At 33.8% G+C, this 20,012-nt stretch overlaps 3 protein-coding genes across 3 annotated transcripts; all 3 read left to right on the plus strand.

The window, feature by feature from the left end:
- The first annotated feature begins 4,577 nt into the window (after positions 1-4,577).
- Positions 4,578-6,276, plus strand: LOC120275929. Its single transcript, XM_039282658.1, has 2 exons — positions 4,578-4,897; positions 5,627-6,276. The coding sequence occupies exons 1-2, from the start codon at positions 4,730-4,732 to the stop codon at positions 6,176-6,178; spliced, it is 720 nt and encodes a 239-aa protein (XP_039138592.1). The 5' UTR covers positions 4,578-4,729; the 3' UTR covers positions 6,179-6,276.
- A 5,572-nt stretch (positions 6,277-11,848) lies between these two features.
- Positions 11,849-14,940, plus strand: LOC120276317 (bZIP transcription factor RISBZ4-like). The gene is made up of 6 exons (XM_039283038.1): positions 11,849-12,094; positions 12,279-12,411; positions 13,175-13,316; positions 13,845-13,920; positions 14,000-14,125; positions 14,363-14,940. The coding sequence occupies exons 1-6, from the start codon at positions 11,969-11,971 to the stop codon at positions 14,720-14,722; spliced, it is 963 nt and encodes a 320-aa protein (XP_039138972.1). The 5' UTR covers positions 11,849-11,968; the 3' UTR covers positions 14,723-14,940.
- A 3,214-nt stretch (positions 14,941-18,154) lies between these two features.
- Positions 18,155-19,984, plus strand: LOC120275070 (transcription factor GTE7-like). The gene is made up of 2 exons (XM_039281558.1): positions 18,155-19,532; positions 19,631-19,984. The coding sequence occupies exon 1, from the start codon at positions 18,226-18,228 to the stop codon at positions 19,183-19,185; it is 960 nt and encodes a 319-aa protein (XP_039137492.1). The 5' UTR covers positions 18,155-18,225; the 3' UTR covers positions 19,186-19,532; positions 19,631-19,984.
- Positions 19,985-20,012: the final 28 nt, after the last annotated feature.

Here is a 20,012-nt window from a genome sequence, read left to right on the forward strand (position 1 = left end):
CGGGCTTTCAATTGCACTTAAACCAACTCAATTTAGGTGTAAACACTGCTGAATCAATCCGAACAAACCTTAATTCCACTGAACCAAGCTTAATTGCACTGAACCAAACTCAATTTCACTGAACCAGCTTGAACCAACCCAATTCTTATTCAAAAATCCATTGAACCAACTTGGTTCAGCCCAAAACCTTAGCCCAAATCACTGAACCAAACCCAAACCATCTCAACTTGATTTGATCATGCTCCAACTCAACCAAAATCAATTCAATTCAACCAATTCAATTCCAACTTGGTTTGATCCAACCAAATCAACTTGGCTAACTCAACCCATTTCAATCTAACCATCATCATTAACACCTTAATCATCATCATCACCAATTTAATTAACCAAACCAAACCCTAATCTCGGTGCTACGATGAATTTGCTACATGTAATTCCGTAATCTCATCTCCATTTCAAGCAATTTCCATCACAAATACAAGGTTTTCAACACAAAAATAATTTCATAACAATTACTTTTGTATCCTCATCAATATACATTCAAATCCATAATCATTTTCATCCAATCCAACCAAAAATACATATTTATACATACATGCATACACTTGCCAAAAACAATACAAGGAAGCTTCTACCAAGCCTAGTCATCCCTCCCGTGAGCTCCCTCCGACGATCTCCAAAGTCCCTCTCCTTAAAACCTCAAATTTCTTCCCATTTCTTCATAACTCTCGGGTTACTGTAGCAAAATGGTGGAGAAGAAGATGAACAACACTCAAGCTCTAGATTTTTCTCTAACTTAAACTTTCAGCCGAAATTCACTTTTAGTCCCTCAAAACATAATTCCTTACAAAACAGTCCCTGAAAAACTCATGAATGGTCCCTGAATTACAAAATAGTATTCTCAAAAGATCCTTTTAAATTATCCAATGGTCCTTGGATTATAGTACAACATTTCAAAAAGATCCCTTCCATCTTACCTTTCAGTCCTTGGATGCCAGAAACATTTTATATCAATCCTTTTTCTATTACTCTTTAACCCAAAATCTTTTATAAACTTTCACACTTAGGTCCTTGTTCTTTTCCACTTAGGGGTTTCTCCACAAGGTTACTCTGTAGAAAAATTCTATCAGAATCGTAGTAATACCCTCGAATATATTTTTCCAAATGCGTATCCAAAGGTTCGAGTATTACTGCTTAAAATTACTAATATGCTACTTTCCCGGTTTTCGGTGACTGTTAACCAACGCTAGCTTTTGGTCGTGGGCTACTCGGAAAATCAAGCGCTCAATCAACTCATCGTCAGTAGAGAATCCAACATTTCTCGCGATCTCGGATCCTAATCCCTGTCTAGAGTAGAGTTCTTTCACATCGCCGCCTCGACCTGTACCCCCTGCTGGTGGCTTTCGCCTTCATAGCATGCTTTTATCTTCTCGTTCTTTGTTTTTCCTCGTTATGTATCTTGTAGTACTTTACGCCTCATCTCCGGTGAGAGTTTTCGTCACTTTCTATCGCACTTTTTCGCTATGTTTTATTTTCAATAAATTTGTGGTTTATCCACTTTTATCAAAAACAATGCCGTTACTCAACTACGTACTGTCAAAATATAGGGAACTTCATTTGTGCAAGTCCATCTTATTTATAGCTGCCTGTGTGTCCTTATAGCTTCTCACAGATATAACCAAATTAATTATGTTTTTATAAGATTATCATCTCGTTATCAATCTATTAAATATATTATACCACTATTGTTAATTGTTAATGCAGAGCCACAAGTACCAAAATCAGCAACTTGCATGGTTGCACAGGCCACCATGAATGATCATCATATAATATATATATATATATATATATATATATATATATATATATATATATATATATATATATATATATCAATATATGGATATGTTATATTATATGAGATACCATAAACAGCAAAGTCATCAAGTTTGGTAGATATCATTGTCAAATCTCACATCAGTTCCTAATTTTATTTCCCACAGGAATAAGAAAAATCATAATAATGTCATTTAAGGTTGAATCCTTGTTGACATTATAAATAAACATATATATATATATATATATAATAAAGATCATGTATTCCAAAGAACCAATTCATTCATTCATTCATTCATTACCCACCAAAACCACTAGCACATCTAAAGGTCAAAAATATCAGTACACCTAATCATAAGCTCCACTAATCACCCTCTTCAGGTACCTTAATTATACGGCAAGAGAATTAAGCCCATAAAACTTCCTTTCATAACAAAGAAGTGGATATGATTATTCCAAGAATATCCATTGACCTCCTTTTTTATTATTATTATTTTCATAAGAAAGCATGGATGAGCCACCTAAAATAATACAAAGATAATGACCAGATAAAAATCATCATAGTAATTAAAACTGGAATACACTTAAGCCATAAAAAATGAAGAGACATTTCTACAAAAGAAAGATGGAAAAAAATTAGAGAATGAGTGTGACAACATGATTTCCAGGAGGAGATGACTTCCATAAAAAATAAAATGATCAAGCCATAGTTATTCTCTTAGATAAAGTTTCCGGTATCATCCCCTATATAGTTGAAGAGAGAGGTACTGGTGCACAAAAACTGGTTGTATTCATGAAATCAAGGCTAGGTTTGGCTTATTCTTAAATATATATATATATATATATAAACTCCAAGACTATTGATCTTCTCTTGTATATAATTTTTAATTTAAATTAATTAAATATATTTTTACTTGAGTTGTTTCACAATAAATAAATAAATAAATAAATAACCCCTCTCAACTCGAAGAGTCGCCTATTATTTTAAATTTAAATTTTTTTTTTATAAAAATAGATAATCTATAGTTTATTGAAAAAAAAAAAAACTTTACACCTTAAAAAATCTTGAGATGGCCAAACAATATAATATAATACATTAATAAGGTGGTAGATATATATATATATATATATATATATATATGTACGATGGGCATGCATCTCTTTCAGAATGCAGCGTGGCTTGCATATGCAATTATGCAACGCATGATAAACAGTTATAACGCACTGAGTGAGACTTGTGTAACGTTTTGTGCAACGAAGTGGGCCCAAAGAGAGTCCTACGAACACAGCATTATTCCATGTACCAATTTAAATGCACATGTTCATGATGCATCATATACCAGAAACACAAACAAACCCAGTCAGATCAGGACTTTAGATCAATATATATATATATATATATTATTGTTAGTTAAAATGGGAGTTGATGAATTAATTAATTAATTTAATTAATTGAGCATGCACTAGCTAGCTAGCTAATTACCTGATGATGTGAACCTCACTAAATAGACCAAACTTTTCATTGTCTTCTTTGCCCGAGTCCAACATCCTCAAAAGAAAGTTGGAAAGTCCACACCCTGGAACTGGCCGACAACTGTGCTCATCCTAGTAACCTTTAATTTCTTATTGGAATCCCCATTTCAACACTTAATTAACTTTGATTAATTTCATCCAAATATATCTCATCTCCTCGTTCATTGATATTAATTAACAAACATTACAACAATAGAAAAAACAAAAAACCAAAAGAGTTAAAACATAGGGTAGTGATCGAGCAGATACATAAATAGTGGTGATCTCACATAGCAATGGAAGGAGGGATAAAATGAGAAACAAAGAGAGAGTGCCAATAAGAGGAAGACTTGAGTGACAAGCAAAAATTTCACTGGGTACTGGATATTAATTGGCAGCGGGTGAACACTAGTATTAGATTTTGCATAAATTAAACTCTGTAAAAATTTTGTAGTAGTATTAATTATTCACCTATTATTTATTGGGTCCATGAAAGAAGTAATATTCTTCACACCTTAAAAATTATAAAATAAGAAGTTTTACCATTATTAGGTCATAGTTCCTAATATATATATATGATTCTGGGTATACAAAATAAGTCCTATATATTACCTGCTCCACATAATAATTTTTTAGAAATCATCGATAACTAGTGTTGCATTATATTTATATATTCTTTTAATAACTATTTTATGGAACTGAGTTCATCATCTTTATCTTAAATAAAAAAAATAAAAAAAAACTTTGCCTCCAATTTTACAAACTAAATGTCAATGCACATAATACTAAAATTTTTATTTTATTCACTTATCATTATAAGTACAACTTCAACAGCTATAAATTAGGTTCATCAGCTATCAATCTCAGGGAATATAAATTATATTGGGACGGATTAGAAATTGAAGTGGGATGATTTATCTTGAGGTTATGGGACCTACGCATTTTCTTAAATTGTATGGTGAGTTGCCTCGTCAGAATCACACTATCCATCATTTCAAACAAAACCGTCAAGTACGTCTCCAAGCACAAACACACACAAACATGCACACAATCCACACACTAAAAGAAGATGACTACTTTATATATTTCAAATTGAGGCGTTTTCTTGCAAAAGCTAACAATTAATAATATATGTATACGTATATATATATTTGGTAAGCAACAATTAATAAATTTTCATAATATTTGCATGCTAATAATATCTTATATCTTGTGCTGCTTGACACCTTTGCTTGTAGTTCTGAAAGACTGAAACATGTCCCTTCCCAATTCCATACTCTATAAATAGCCCTGAACTGATTGTGTTAATTTGTGTGTTGAGGTAGTGTACATCTTTCTCTTCTATCTATATACTCTTCAGAGAAAGTAAGAAACAAAGAAGATGGAATGGAGAAAGAGTTACTTAGATTTAACACTGGTTCCATTGGGTATTCTATTCTCCCTCTTGTACCATGCATGGCTCTGGCACAAGGTCAGATCACAACCACTTGATACAATCATTGGTATTAATTCTGCTGGAAGACGTCTCTGGGTGCTTGCCATGTTCAAGGTAATTAATTTTCTTTTCATTCATTTCTTCTTAATTGATCATGCATGCTTAATGAACAAAACTTCATCTCTTCTGTTTCATGCTAATGAAAAAAGAAGAAGAGTAAAGTGCATGGCATTCTGTTACAGGAACGGTTTCCATTCAAGAGAAGAAAGGCTGTGAATGATATAAACATATAACTGTTTTTCTATTAATGATATCATGAGTTCCATATTTTAAAAATATTTTTTTAAGTCCCAAGAGTCCAAGACTCCAAGATATATAGTGCATGTGTTTATAATAATATAAAAAAAATTCCATTCAAGCGTTTGTATCCTGCTATAATATATTACCAAAACCTTCTTTCCACTTCATTAATTACCTACCTACAAAACTATACATTATAATGCATCAGTGGCTAATCCACTTTCAAATTTTCTAAAACAACATAAAGAAAAATTATTAAAAAAACCGTGCCATAAAAAGTAAGCATGTCTTAATATTGCAATCTATATCAGCTTCCATAAAGTAGAGGTGGATGTGTACTTCTAATTAGCTTTCTTTATATGCATGTATATATATATATATATAAACGTGTTCTTTCTTTCTTTATTCGTTTGACTTTAAAATTTAAAAATATTAATTTTGATCATTAAGTCTTCAATATTTTTTTTTTAAAAAAAAACAGTATGTAGACTAAAATGGTTTTGAATAATATATAACAATGGTTTGTGTTCTTCATTGATGAAGGATAATGAGAAGAAGAACATCCTGGCTGTGCAAACAATACGGAACGCCATAATGGGTTCAACGTTAATGGCGACAACATCCATCCTGCTGAGCTCCGGGCTGGCAGCCATCATCAGCAGCACGTACAGTGTGAAGCAGCCCATAGGAGACTCAGTATACGGTGCACACGGCGAGGCGGTGGTGGCTATGAAATATGTTGTACTGCTGCTCTTCTTCCTGTTGGCCTTTCTCTGTTACTCTCTCTCCATCAGGTTCATGAACCAGGTTAACTTTTTGATCAACGTGCCACTTGGTGACACGTGTCCAGTGAGCACTGAGTACGTTACAGAGCTGCTGGAGAGAGGGTTCATGCTGAATGCCATGGGAAACAGGATCTTCTATGTTGCAATGCCTCTTCTTCTTTGGATTTTTGGGCCTGTTTTGGTCTTTCTATCTTCTGCAACCATGGTTCCTATTTTGTATAATCTTGATGTTGTGTATGGGAAGGGAAAGGGAAAGGGAGAGGGAAAAGGAAGTATGGTGGGGGATGGACATGGCTTCATGCAAGCCTAGCAAAGTCATGGTCATGGAGGTTACTTGTAACTTGTAAGTGGTGGTGGTGGTGGTGGTGGTGGTGGATGTCATTAAATTATAAATGCCTAGCTAGTTAATGCTGATATGCTGTTTTTGTTATATGAAAAGCTTGAGTTGCTGCTTCTTGACATGGAATATAATATATATATATATATATATATATATATATAAAGATCCCTTTGAAGCTTGAACTACTTGCGGTGATATTTTTATACGGAGTAGTGTGGTTGTGGATTCATATATATAGCTAGTTTTAATTAAGGTGATTGCGTGTGCCCTTTGTTCATTACCAAAAGCCAATTAATTACTTTCCAAGTGAGCTCATTTTGGATTGAACCATATTACTTCAGATTAATTTGTCTCTGTTAATTTCTTGGTTCTCTGGTCTTCATGCTCTAACTCAACATGTTGTCCGGCCGGCCTCACTTCTTTTAAGCTAGAGGACTAGTGAAACTCTCAAATGTCGGTCTTAATTAATCAATTTGATGCTCATGGGTAACAAGAATAAAATCCAATAATTTGATGCTACACTTGCTGAGAGCTTTGGGTTTTTAACACCAGACGACAAGTACTTTCATTTAAGGTTTAAATCAGGGACAGGAATAGATGTGTAGCGTACTCGCAAGCTTAACAACATCTTACTCTTTCTCTCTATATAGGTTTCAATTTCGGGACCTCTCCAAAATGAAAAACTTATACATGGCCAAGCAACCGTTGGTACTTGAAAGTGTTTGTGAATATATATATATATATTGTTCAGCTCCCTTGTGCCTGCCACTGTTAAAGTGCTCATTGTGCCTGCCACTGTTTTGTACCTAAGATTGGGCTTAGCAGTCTTCTGTGACCTGAGCTCTAACGAGTTTCTTTATCCTATATATATATATATATATATATATATATATACTTCCCAAATTCTTAATTCATTTCCATTTCCATATACCTTTCTCTTTGATATTAACTTTCCCCTGATCCGGGGCTCTAAATTAAGCATGGCCCACTATGAGTCATGGCATTGCAACTTGGATGTCTCATTGGATTCATAGAATATCTGAAGAGAAAATGGATTGATCTCTTTACCAAGTAGGGGCAGTGGAGCCAAGAGAATATAGGTGAAAAAGTTTTTAACCATTGGATAGCCCAAATGGTATGACACCAAAGTGTAAGGGGAGGTTATGGGTTCAAATCTCTCCCCCAACAGTACTGTTCTCCGTACTGTTCATACACTGTTCATCCGAGATTCTTATATTATTTTTTATATTATACATATACTGTACATCCGGGTTCCAGTGCTGTTTGGTACTGTTTATATTCATAAAAAAAGACGTTTGTCGTCTATTATTCAAAAAAAAAAAGTTATTTCATTCATTGTTGTGTTTGTAATACACAAGATTATAAGTTTATTTATAAATAATATTTTAAAATTTTAATTAACGGCATATCAGTTATATTAGAAATTTTCACTTTAAAGCAATTATATTTTAAAAATATGGAATCAATTTTTTATAAAATAAAAATAAATCATTTAAAAATAATACTTGGTGATATTATCCCTCCCCAACCTCATGGGTGAAACAACTATTAAGTTGCCACAATGCCATCAAAAGGATGTGGCACCGAAAGCTTTGGCCATGACATCAACAATTTATATGCATGGAAGTAAATTTGTGTAACTGACAAAGCTTACCTAGTGACTAAATCACAAACAAAATGTGTATATATTGATTTCCATGTGCTTCATTTAGACATGTGAAATGAGATTTGATTTTAGAAAAGTAGCTGAAGAAGACCTTTGCCGTCTTTTATTGGTCTTTATCTTCTTAGTTGAGCTCTTTCTACTTGTTTGTTCTATTTGTTTATTTTGTTTCCTGCTTGTAAGTTTTAGATGGTGGATCACTCCTAGCGATAGCCTCCAAATTTGGTTGCCTTCGGCCCTTTTTTTCTCTTTATTATTTCTGTTGCTTGTGCTTTGTACTTGTTCTTTTTTTTTCAATAAATTCATTGTTTATTCACTTTATTAAAAAAAAAAAAAACATTACACCATAGAATAAGTCTGAGATTGGGCAAACCAATTTTGGCAAGTACCGAAATGATCCAACAAAATTCAGCTACAACAAAGGCAATCTTTCTATATATATATTCAGCTTTTGTGTAAGAATAAATAACAAATGATTGTTTCTTGGCACTCCACAAAATAAGACTAAAGCCCAACAATATAATAGGCGGCCAAGCGGTAATCATTAGGGTAGTCAATCCAGTTATCATCAGAAATATGCAAGGTTAAATGAATGCCACGAGAGGGTGTAGATCGTGAGTATTGTAAAATCTATTTAACAATAGTCTAGTGAGAATGTTGATAGGGCAATGAAGGTATTGTGATATTTTGTTTATGGCAAGTAGTATGTCAGAGCAAGCAAGACACAGGTACTAAAGAGCACCAATATTGATGCTACGGTATTCAACATGATCTCAGAAAGGTTACATGAGTTTTTTTAGATTGAGACAGAATTGAGATAGGATTGATATAATAGGTGTCGACATATATAGGTTAATGTAGATGTGTCAAGGTGTGTACAAGGAAGAAGGTTGAGGGTATATATACTTGGTATGCATGAGTAGTAGTCCAAGTGTTGTCGTCGTAGCTAGCCTTAATAACAAAGAAGTAATGAATAAGATCAAGTCTTTTTCAAAAAATAAGATCAAGTCTATTTATGGAAAAAGTGGTATTAGTTAAGGTAATACATAAGAAATGAAATTAAGACAAATGAAGAATTAATTAGTAGCAAGAATGTCATATTCCACATAAACCAAGATAAAGGTAATGTGAATTAATGTTGGAAAAAGCAAAGTTGAGATTCTCAACATTTTCACTCATGCAATAAAACTAAGCATTGGAGGCTTGCTTTAGGCCATGAATTAATGTTTTGGGAAGATGTCAAATTACATAAATTGGATAATGAGAATTATTAAAACCAAGAGGTTTAATCATGAAAATGGGTTCTTGATCATTTTCGTGAAGAAAAGTATTATTGATTATTTATTATTAGTGAATGCAAAAGTAAACATGATATGGACTGTGGTGGGTTGGACAACAACATTGAATGAATCAGTGTACTCGATGCTGAGGGATTGATGGTGTCCCTTCGCAACAAGTTGAGCCTTGTAACAATCAAGGATCCATTGGTATATATATATATATATATATAAATATATATATATATATATATATAAAATATATATTTATTTATTTAAAAAATCCATTATATCCAATAATATTCGCATTGGGTACGTGGTGGAGTAATAAAAAGGTTTGATTTCGATGAACAAAGTGAGTTACAAGGGAAAGCATGATAGTCATTCAGATAATTAAGAAAATCAAATCTTGATTAATTGAATGATCTAAATTCACCTATATATCCAGAGATAACCATGCTGTATATATATATGTGTAATGCACCGGTGAGTGCCTAAATTCCCTTATCATAATCCAACAGAAAGTACGTGAAATATTGAATGAGGTCCATATATATGTAAAAATTGGATGCTCCTGTGCATGCATGCATGGCTTAGCTAGAGTCGCCAGAGAAAACTTAAAGCCAGAAGATGGCAGAACCTTGCAAGGCATATATGCATATGATAATATACCTGCTTTATAAATTTCTATTAATTCGTAAATCTTTCTGTTTAGGAATGTTAATTAAAAAAAAAAAAGCAATTAACAAAAAGAAAGAAAGAAAAGGTATAATATAAAATCATGTTTGGTGCAGTTCTAAGTGTTGAGAGGAGATAAAAAACAAGAAATGAGTGAAAAAAAGATGTGCGGTGAGGGTGGACCGTGGGCGGTGGAGTGTTACCGAATAACGACAAAATAAAATACATAAATACATCAGTCCGTTACTTTCATGGGTTATCGCTTTCACATCCAGCGTCATCATCCTCTCCTCCTTCTCCTCTGCCCTTCTTTTTTATTTTTTTGTTTTTTTACTCACAAATAATGTGTGCGAATCCGAATCAGACCTCCATATGCCCTCTCCCACATTCCTATAACACCCTCCCTTTCTCTCCCTTATTACCTTACTAATCCCCTTTTAATGATTTTTATTTTATTTATTTATTTATAAAATAAATAAATCTCGTTTCATTGAGAAATAAAAAACAAGAAAAATATATTTAAAAAAAAATTAAGAGTTTGACTTCCTCTTATAACAAAAGTCGAGAATTGTATTTTGCCTATATTTATAAAAAAACAAAATAGATAAGTGAGAACAAAAAAAATATCATTATTTGTTTTTAATAATATTTTATTTTTTAAAATAGTTTTTTTTTAAGATTATTATTCTTTTTTGGTATTTTTCTTTTTAGAGAGATTATCTTTCTTTTTGGTCCCTCTACTAAAAAATGTACCCCACTAATCCCTGTACTCTTAAAAATGACTCAATTTAGTCCCTCTACCTTTAATCTCTTAATATCTAATTCCTCTACTCTTAAAAATTCAGTCAAATAATTAGCAAGGTTGTCAGACCCGAACTGGCCCGGCCGGTTCAACAGGAAAAACCGGGAACCGGGCATGTGGCCGCCCTAGGTATACCCCATTGACCCAGGTATTAAAAAATCCGGTGTTAACCTAGTTGATCCGACCGGTCAATCGGGTCACAATGTTTAATTTTTTTTTTTACAATATTTGATAATTTATTATTATTTTCTCATTAGAAACCACAAAATCTTGTATATTTATTAATATTAATTTATAATTTATAATCAATAAATAGAATTATAATATATATATATATCATAAGCATACCAACAAAAATTAACATTTAAAAATAAAATATATTAATGTGTTATGTAAATACTTTCTAAAAATTTAATTTATTAAAAAAATAAAACAATAAATGAGTGTAATTTTTATTATAAAAAAATATAAAAATTAAAAGTATTCTAATTAAATAAAAATATATAAAAAAATTTTAAAAACAAAAATAAAAAAACTCAATTGAGATATAAGAATTAGTGAATTAAATTTCTTATTTATTTTTAACAAAAATCAACTAATAAACAAATAAATAAATATCCGAGAGAAATTTAATAATTATATATTAATATATTAAATTTGTAAATATTTAAAAAAATGTAAAAAAATAAATGCTATAATTAGAAAACTCTCATCGTATATAATGTCATTTATCAATTTAAATATCAAATTTGAAAGTAGGCTTTTTATAATATAATTATAGGGTTTAATATTATATTTGCTCATTATTAATTATTATAATATTTTTTTTATATTTAATTATCGACTTTTCGGTCCAACCTCATCGACCCCATCGACCCATCGAACTGGCCACGGGTCTGACAACATTGATAATTAGCATATTTTAGAGTAGAAGGGACTAAATATAACTATTTTTAAAAATAGAAGGACTATTTGGGACTATTTTTGAGTAGAGAGACTAAAAGAGAAAAGTAGATAAACCAATTCGGGTATTATACCTAAAAACATCTGCAATAATAAAGTTACTTAAAAAAAAAAACATTTATTAAATCAACATAATTGGAAGTGGAGTGCCTTGTCAGTGGCATTCATGTAAAAAAGAATGAAAGGAAGGGGCCTTAAAATGAAAGCCCATCACTTTCTGCCACCTGCTTCGCTTTGTTCTTTTTCCCAGTCGCTTTTGGACGGGAGAAAATTAATCGAGAGATGCGAGATCGGAGGAACTCCAGTTCCGCCGACGAAGCATCGCGGGAACCTTCTCCACAATCGCTAACGACGCCATGAAGAGGAACGGCTCTGAGTGGGATCTAGAGGACCTCTTTCGCCAGGACGACGGCGCAGCCGCCGGAGTTTATTTTGAGGACGACTTCTCCACTGCCGCCGATTTGAGCTTCCCTGCCGTTCGGGTGAGTTATTTGCTGTTAATCTATTGATATTGTATTAGCATCATCATCATCATCATCATCATCATCATCATCAACTCGTTCGCTTTTGAAAGTGATGATTTTTAGGGTGGAATACTGGAAAAAGGTGTGATCTTTATGTTTATAAGTGGCATCTTGATCTGATGGTTTATTTGGTTGTTTGTAGGTGGACAATATGAGCAGCAAGACAGTGGGGATTGGTGATTCTATGGCAGGAAGTCAGATGTTGTCTCAGCCCCTCAAGACTTTCAAGCAAGCCAAATTATCTCCGACCATGGAAACCCAATCATCCGTGTGTGGTATGCGTGCCTCCTTTTTCATTCTCTTTAATCAGGTTGACCTTTGTTTCGTGTTGTCTTTCTTTGTGTGTTATGATTTTGAAGCACTGAGAACATTTGGATAATTTCTTTGGTAAAATAATCTGAAAGGATTTATTACTGTATGTTTTCATTCATGCAGTAGGGGAAAACTGCCTTATGTTAATTTTATAAGAAAAAAAGATTGAAATTTTGACAAAAAATCCATTAGAAGATCTTGACTTCTTATGTTTATAATAGAAGAAAAAATTGAATGGACTAATATGAGTGATAATTCTTATCCCTCTAGGAGTTGTTGATTATAAAATGATTATGGGACAGTAAAACAAAAATTAATGCAAATTCTTGTTAAGAAGCATAGGATATTATGTGTAATTGTGAACATCACTGAAGTGGTGGACACTGGACAGTAGTCATCATGCATGCTTATCTAATCAGTAGCCTCTTTATGAATGATTGTGTTGAGAGTAGTTGCAAAAAAAGTAAGGCAAATGATGAAGCAAACAAGTATAGCAAATTATGAATCTCAGAGTCGGAACTATTCTCTTAATCTGGCAAGGTGGTAGTTGACTAATATGCTGCCAAAAGCATAAATTCAATTGCTTGAATGCTATTAACTTTCCTATTTCTGAAATCTGAGCAAATTAATTGTCTTTGACTGCATAAAAATACTCTTCATTTGCAACATCTGCCTTGCTGCAAGTACTGACACAGGGACATCTTGGATTCATGGAATTTGTTACAGCGAGCAGCCCAACGAGCTCATTAAAGCCTAAAGGTCATGACTACCAGGCCCTTGGAGGTACAAGTGGTTCAGAGCAGTCAGATGATGAATCACAGGAAATGGAACAGAGTACAAACAAGACTGACATAAAACGTATGAGAAGGTAATCTTTATATGCTTCTACTTTCTGTAAATGCTGAAAGACACAAACAACAAGATGCAGCTAGAGCAAAGGATATTGCTTTTACTTATGAACACCTCTTCATCATATTTAACAGAGTTTGAAATATTATTTATGAGCCTACTATGTGAAGAAACTTTCTCTTGATTAGAAGTGTTCCCATCTAAGTGAAACTTGATAGGATCCAAGCAAGTAAAAAAAATAAATAAATAACCAAAAGAAAAGATATCGGATGCATTAAGGTGGATTACTGGATTACAGAGCACACATGGACTGTAAATGATATTAGACTTCTTTTGGGAAATCCCACCAGTCCTTTTCTAATCATGGATTTTTATCAATCCTCAAAAACTACATGATCACTTATATGTAGTCGTCAGTACCTTTCAATTACATGGCATTTGAATCCTAAAGGGTTGCTTGACTATCTCATGCTCATGTGTCTGCACGTGTGTTGATCACCATCTAAAAGCCAATATTCATTTCCTTTTCATTGTTGTTGCTTATAAGGATGGTGTCCAACCGAGAATCTGCTAGAAGATCAAGGAAGAGAAAGCAGGCCCACTTGGCAGATCTTGAACTACAGGTAATTATATATATAATGATTAATCCCAGCAATAGTGTATTTGATGTTGTTATTTACTCTCCTCTGCTGAATCAACCAGGTTGATCAACTAAGAGAAGAGAATTCCTCTTTGTATAAGCAACTAACAGACGCCAATCAACAATTTGGGGAAGCTGTGACAGATCACCGTGTGCTCAAGTCTGACGTGGAAGCACTGCGGGTTAAGGTATGTAATTTTGTGTATGTTAATTCCTCTTCCCTCCATTACTACTAGATTGATGACCACATTTAATTAAGTATCAATTGTGGACATTACTTTCAAAATGTTGTTGTTACTGTGGATTCTCTGTTGTTTTCTCATCACTGCACTTCGGCAAGCATAGCCTCATGAGCATAAGTTTTTCAAGAAACAGATGAATGTCGGAAGTTGTCTAAGTGCTTTTGGATTACGGTTTGGTTGCAGGTCAAGATGGCTGAAGATATGGTAGCTCGAGGTTCCTTGCCATGCAGCATGGACCATCTCCTGCAAAACCAACTGGGATTGGTTCAGATGTTAAACACAAGGCAGCCATGCCGAGCAGCAGAAGTGCTGCCAACAATGCTAGTTCCTGGAGACGATGTTTTCAATATCATTGGCATCCCAGCAGATGGTCAGGTCCAGAACATGGGAATGCAAAACCGAGAAGCCAAGGATGGACTGAATCAGAGCATTACTGGCTTGGATGACCTGCAGAGCAGGATCTCTGGCGGTGAAGTAACAAGCTGTGTGACGGATGTTTGGCCATGGGATTCTCGCACACTCTCCATTTCCAAACAAATCTAGTGAAGGGAATAGTCTAAGAAATCATTGCCATGGCATACGGGTCATGAGCATGCTTATTGTAGTTTGTTGTTTGATTATTATGTGGTTTTGTTTCCTCTTTTCAGCACATCACATGAAATAAACACCTAACAGAGTACTAGTGTGTGCTTTGTCTTTGTTTAGTATATGTTGTTATTATTATTATTACCGCGACCGAAGGCGGCATTTTGCTTTATTAATTAGTGACCATGGTTGATTTATTCATGTTCCCCCACCCGTTATATAAAGTGATTATCAATATTCTTTCACAAAATCTTTGAAGAATTTATGTAACCAAAATATTGTGTCAATTACATATGTTAATATGTATGGTTTGGCCGAGAGGAAGGCTCAGTCCAAGCCATGCAAACCGGTGGAAATCTCTGTGGAGTGTGTTTTCTTCATGTCACATGAAAAAAATTGTATAAATTGGTTTTAATAATAACTTTTTTTAAAAAAATAGAGTTTAGGAAATTTCGATAATTAGTATAATAATTCAAATAAATATAAATTTAAATTCAAAATTTTAATTGAAAGTAAAGAAAAATCATGCAATAATTTCCAACGTTTTTCAGTCAATAATCAATTTTTTTTTTTTTGGATAAAAATCAATAATCAATCAATATATAAGAACTTCAGTTCTTAATTACTATTTTTCACCCTTTTTACTCTACGTAAATAAATTATATTATTACTAACTAAAATCAGAAAATAAGAGGGGCAATGAGACCAGTGACCTTAAAACAAACAAAATTTAAAAATACAAAGTAAATATTAAAAAATTCAAAAAATAGCCACACCACCTTGCAATAATAGGGAACTAAGGGAAGCAGTATTTTATTCCCCTCATTACTAAAAAAAATATGCTTCAAATCTTACTTGTTATTTGTTCCTATTTTTAAAAAATAATAAAATAACAAAATAGCAATCACAAAACATTTGATGCTTCCTCGCCCTAGATTACAGGTTAAAAATTAATGATGTCAACCATTACTCTTGTGTAATAATTTAATTATATATATATATATATATATATATACATCATCATGCATATTGGCATATAGCACATAAGCACATTGGAGTGGCTCAACTTGAGTGAAGGTCTAAAGCTAAATTTAAAAATAGAGCTTCAGATTTATTTAAGAAAAACAAAATTTTATTTAATTTTTTTAACAAATGTTTATATGAGATATTAATCTTTTAATAGATATATTTTAAATCTACCAAAAGAAAATTTTAAAAATAAAAATAAAAATATCAATATAATAAATTTATGTTTAAAAATAAAAAATAAAAAACTGTAAATTATCTGGGAAACAGAAGAAGTGCCATATGTTTGAAATAAATAATTAAAAGTATAAGAATAAAAATAAACATTAATTAAAAGAAAACATAGAATTTATTAAAAATTAAATTAAAAGATATTTTAACTATATTCATATATTAATTTTATATTAATTTATTATAATAAATAATTATTTAGAGATTTCCCGAGCGCCGACTCGGATAGAGCATGGGCTCTAATAAGTAATAAATAAGCCAGCAGCCAAAAATAGGAAGTGGCTGGCAACCACCGGAAGTGGAAGAGTTAAAAATGCTGACGAAGACGTGGCTGACGAAGCGGGCCCGTTCCAAACGTGGGCCTAGGCCCAGGCCCAGGAAGAAGAAAGAAGTAGCATTGGAGGCGGAGAAGGAGCTGAAGGCTAGGATGACGAAAGAGTGTCTCGAGATGATCAAGACGATGAGCAAAGTACGAGGCGCCAAGTGGCCACAGCATCAAGTTGGGCCTCCACAACTATAAGCCCATGGATCTTGGCAGGGTGAGGAGCAATCTGAGACGGGGGGGTGGGGCGTATACGATAAGACTCCGACCAAGTTCGCCGCAGATGTCAAGCTCGTCTTCGATAACGCCCAACTCTTCAAACCCGAGGGACACAAGATTCATGATTTGGCCGGCAAGATTTGGGCCAAGTTTGAGAAGGTTTATTTTTCGGTTTTATCAAGAGTATGATAAGCGCCGGAGAGGGTTGATGGGTGATGAAGAGAAGAATGCGGTGAGGGAGTGGATGAAAGGGTGGTTGGTGGCGACGATGGCAAAGGTGGAAGTGGTGTCCATGTTGAAGGAGCACAACCCAGACATGATCTTGAATGAGGAACCGCTGGTGCTTGATTGGCGTGTTCTGGACCGTGGGACGCTGATGGAGTTGGATCGCTTGCTCCCAGATAGGCAGCCGCATCGCACCGCACTAGGTAGCCATTCAGGTTGACAAAAACAAGAAACAAGAATTTGCTTTTGGTAATTATGTATATAAGAGTACATATATATGGCATTTAAAGATATGAATCAACATGGCCAACCTCAATTACAGATGTAGTTATATATTTTCCATGAATCCTTCTGAGTCAATATTATCATTTTTTTTTTAATCATTTCTAACTCTGATTTTATGAAATAAATGTTTATAATAATAATAATAATAATAATATCTAACTTATTACTTATTTTATAAATTAAACACTCAATTAATATAAATGAATGGTAGTATAAGCTTAGTATTTGAGAGTAAATAATGTCATTATATATATATATATATATATATAGAGAGAGAGAGAGAGAGAAGCAAAATAGCAAATACCAACAATAACAATAATTTAAAAGAAATGCATAGATTTGTATTTAGATTTCGTAAAAATTTTAAGATAAAAACGTGTTATCTCATTTCTCTAATAAACCTGATTACAAAATTATTTCAACATAATAATAAATAGTTATAATTGTAGAATTAATGTTTATTTTTTTAATTATTTCCTTATATTAACAGTTGAAGTTTATTATATTCAAAACATTAATAATAATAACAATACATATTTCAAATCTAATATGGATGAGTTATAATTAGCAAGTAAAATTCCCTAACTAAAAAAAAAAAATTCTACTATACATACAGACCAATTTTCTTCACTTTTTTATTACCAATTCTATTCTCAAACTTATCCCAACACTATACGGAAGTTTTTCAAAGATTTTCTAATATCACCTGTTTCTAAAATTTTGTCATAATTAACTAAACTCAAAGGTGAGGGTTATTAGTTAGCTAATGAGTTTCTCATTATTTCAAGTTTTAATTTTAATAAAAATGGTTCATGAATTTGAATTTTAATAAAAGCCAATTATAGGTGAGATCTCTATCCAAATAAAGCCTTTTTAAAAATATAATAAGAAGAAAGGCCTTTGTTTAGTTAGCGTTTATATCTAATTACCATATTATTATTACTCCCAAAATAAATTAATAATAAAATAAATAATTCTAGAAGTTATCCGACAGTATTTTCAACATATATATATATATATATATATATATATATAAATATAAATATAAAGAAAGAAAGAGTAATAATAGTATAATACCTTTTGGAATTGTTTAGCCACAAAACGCACGCGCTCTTTCTGGTTCGGCCAAACATCGTTTGCATCGGAGTCCGTGATGGTTTCACACCTCGAGGACACCAAGTCGTATGCGGAGCAAAACCCTAGACCCAATACCCCTCTTCTCGCCGCCGGCAACAGCAACGGCGACGGTATTCAACCTACGAAGAAGAACTTGATTCCCAGCGATGGCGGTGCAGAGGAGGAAAATCGGATTCAAAGAAGCGGCGCCGGCGAATCAAAGCGTCATCGGGATCTCGATCGGTATTACAGCATTAACATCTCGAGTTGTTCGAAAAGGGAACTACACGAGCACAAGACGAGGCTTGCCTGGGAACTCGAGCAGGTTCGGAACATGATAAGATGGGTCGGTGGCTCGTCGGCCGGAAACCAGACGAGATTGCCGCCCAAGAAGAAAGCCAAGAAGGCGGAAGACCTGCGATCGGAGTCGGAGAAGGGATTTGCCGCCATGATGAGGAAGTGTCTTGAGATTGTGAACAAAATCATGAAACAGAGAGGCGCGAGTTGGTTCAACGCTCCCGTTGATGTGCTTGGATTAGGGCTATACGATTACCATCAAATCATCAAGATCCCGATGGATTTGGGCACCGTGAAGGCAAATTTGAGCAAAGGGTTTTACCAGTGCCCGACGGAGTTCGCCGCCGACGTGAAGCTGACCTTTGATAACGCGATGCTGTACAATCCCCCAGAGCACGTCGTCCACGGACTCGCCAAGCAACTCATGGTGAAGTTCGAGAGGATGTATTATCCGGCGTACGAGGTTTACAAGAAGCGGATAGGATTGGGGGAGGTGTGGAAGAGGAGGGTGATGACGGTGGAGGAGAAGGATGGTCTGAGAGAGAGGTTGGAGGGGTTGGGGATGGAGGAGATGGCGGAGGTGATCGAGATGCTGAGGAAGCGAGACGTGAAGATGAGGGCGAACGGGGATGAGATCGAGCTCCAATTTGAGGATTTGGATAATGATACGCTCTGGGTCATTGGATCTCTTTCTTCTTAACAAGCACGGGCAGACGAAACCCATACTCACTAATGATATTAATAATAATATCGAGAAAAATATTAATGACGCTCAAAATGAAAATTTAAATAATGATAATAATAACAGTGATAAGGTAATTATGGATGGGTTGAGTAGCAGTTATTTTTTGAGAATATAATTTTTTTTTTATTTTGTGAATAAATGAGAATGTGATTTTGTTTGGGTTTTTGGGCAGTTGGAAGTGGTGGTGGAGAAGAAAGGGGAAGAAGGTGTGGAGAGTGAAAAGAAGGAGAGTAGTGGGAGCAGCAGCAGCAGTAGTAGCTCTGGAAGTTCGTCATCATCTTCTTCTTCTTCTTCATCAAGTGGTTGGTACTATTTCATTTTATATGATTGTTGGAATCTTTGTTCTTTCATGTGTTGTCTGTTGTTGTTTATTTTACATTGATTTGACTCATTGTTGCAGATTCAGAATCAGAATCAGGGAGGTCTTTAGTTAGTGATCCTGTGCAGCAGACAATGCGTTCCCAGGTTTGAATCCTGGTGGTTTTAAATGGGATTCATGTAATACGAGAGAGAGTAGAGGTGTGTTAAGACTTAAGAGGAGCGTCTGATATAACAATAGGAAATTTCATTTGTACAGTTGAAGTTGTTCAAAGATGGAGTTTTTTTTTTTTAATTTTATTTTAACTGATTTATATTGTTTTCTGTTTTTATGTCGAGTTTTTTATTTTTTTTTAATTTTTTCCTTAAGCATTCTGAAAATGTAGGAATAATAATAGAAGAGAACTTATGTCCAAGGAATGGGAAACATGGCTTTATGATAAGACAGGACAGTACAGGACCTG

Source organism: Dioscorea cayenensis, chromosome 14 (assembly GCF_009730915.1).
Source record: "Dioscorea cayenensis subsp. rotundata cultivar TDr96_F1 chromosome 14, TDr96_F1_v2_PseudoChromosome.rev07_lg8_w22 25.fasta, whole genome shotgun sequence".
NCBI classification, from domain to species: domain Eukaryota; kingdom Viridiplantae; phylum Streptophyta; class Magnoliopsida; order Dioscoreales; family Dioscoreaceae; genus Dioscorea; species Dioscorea cayenensis.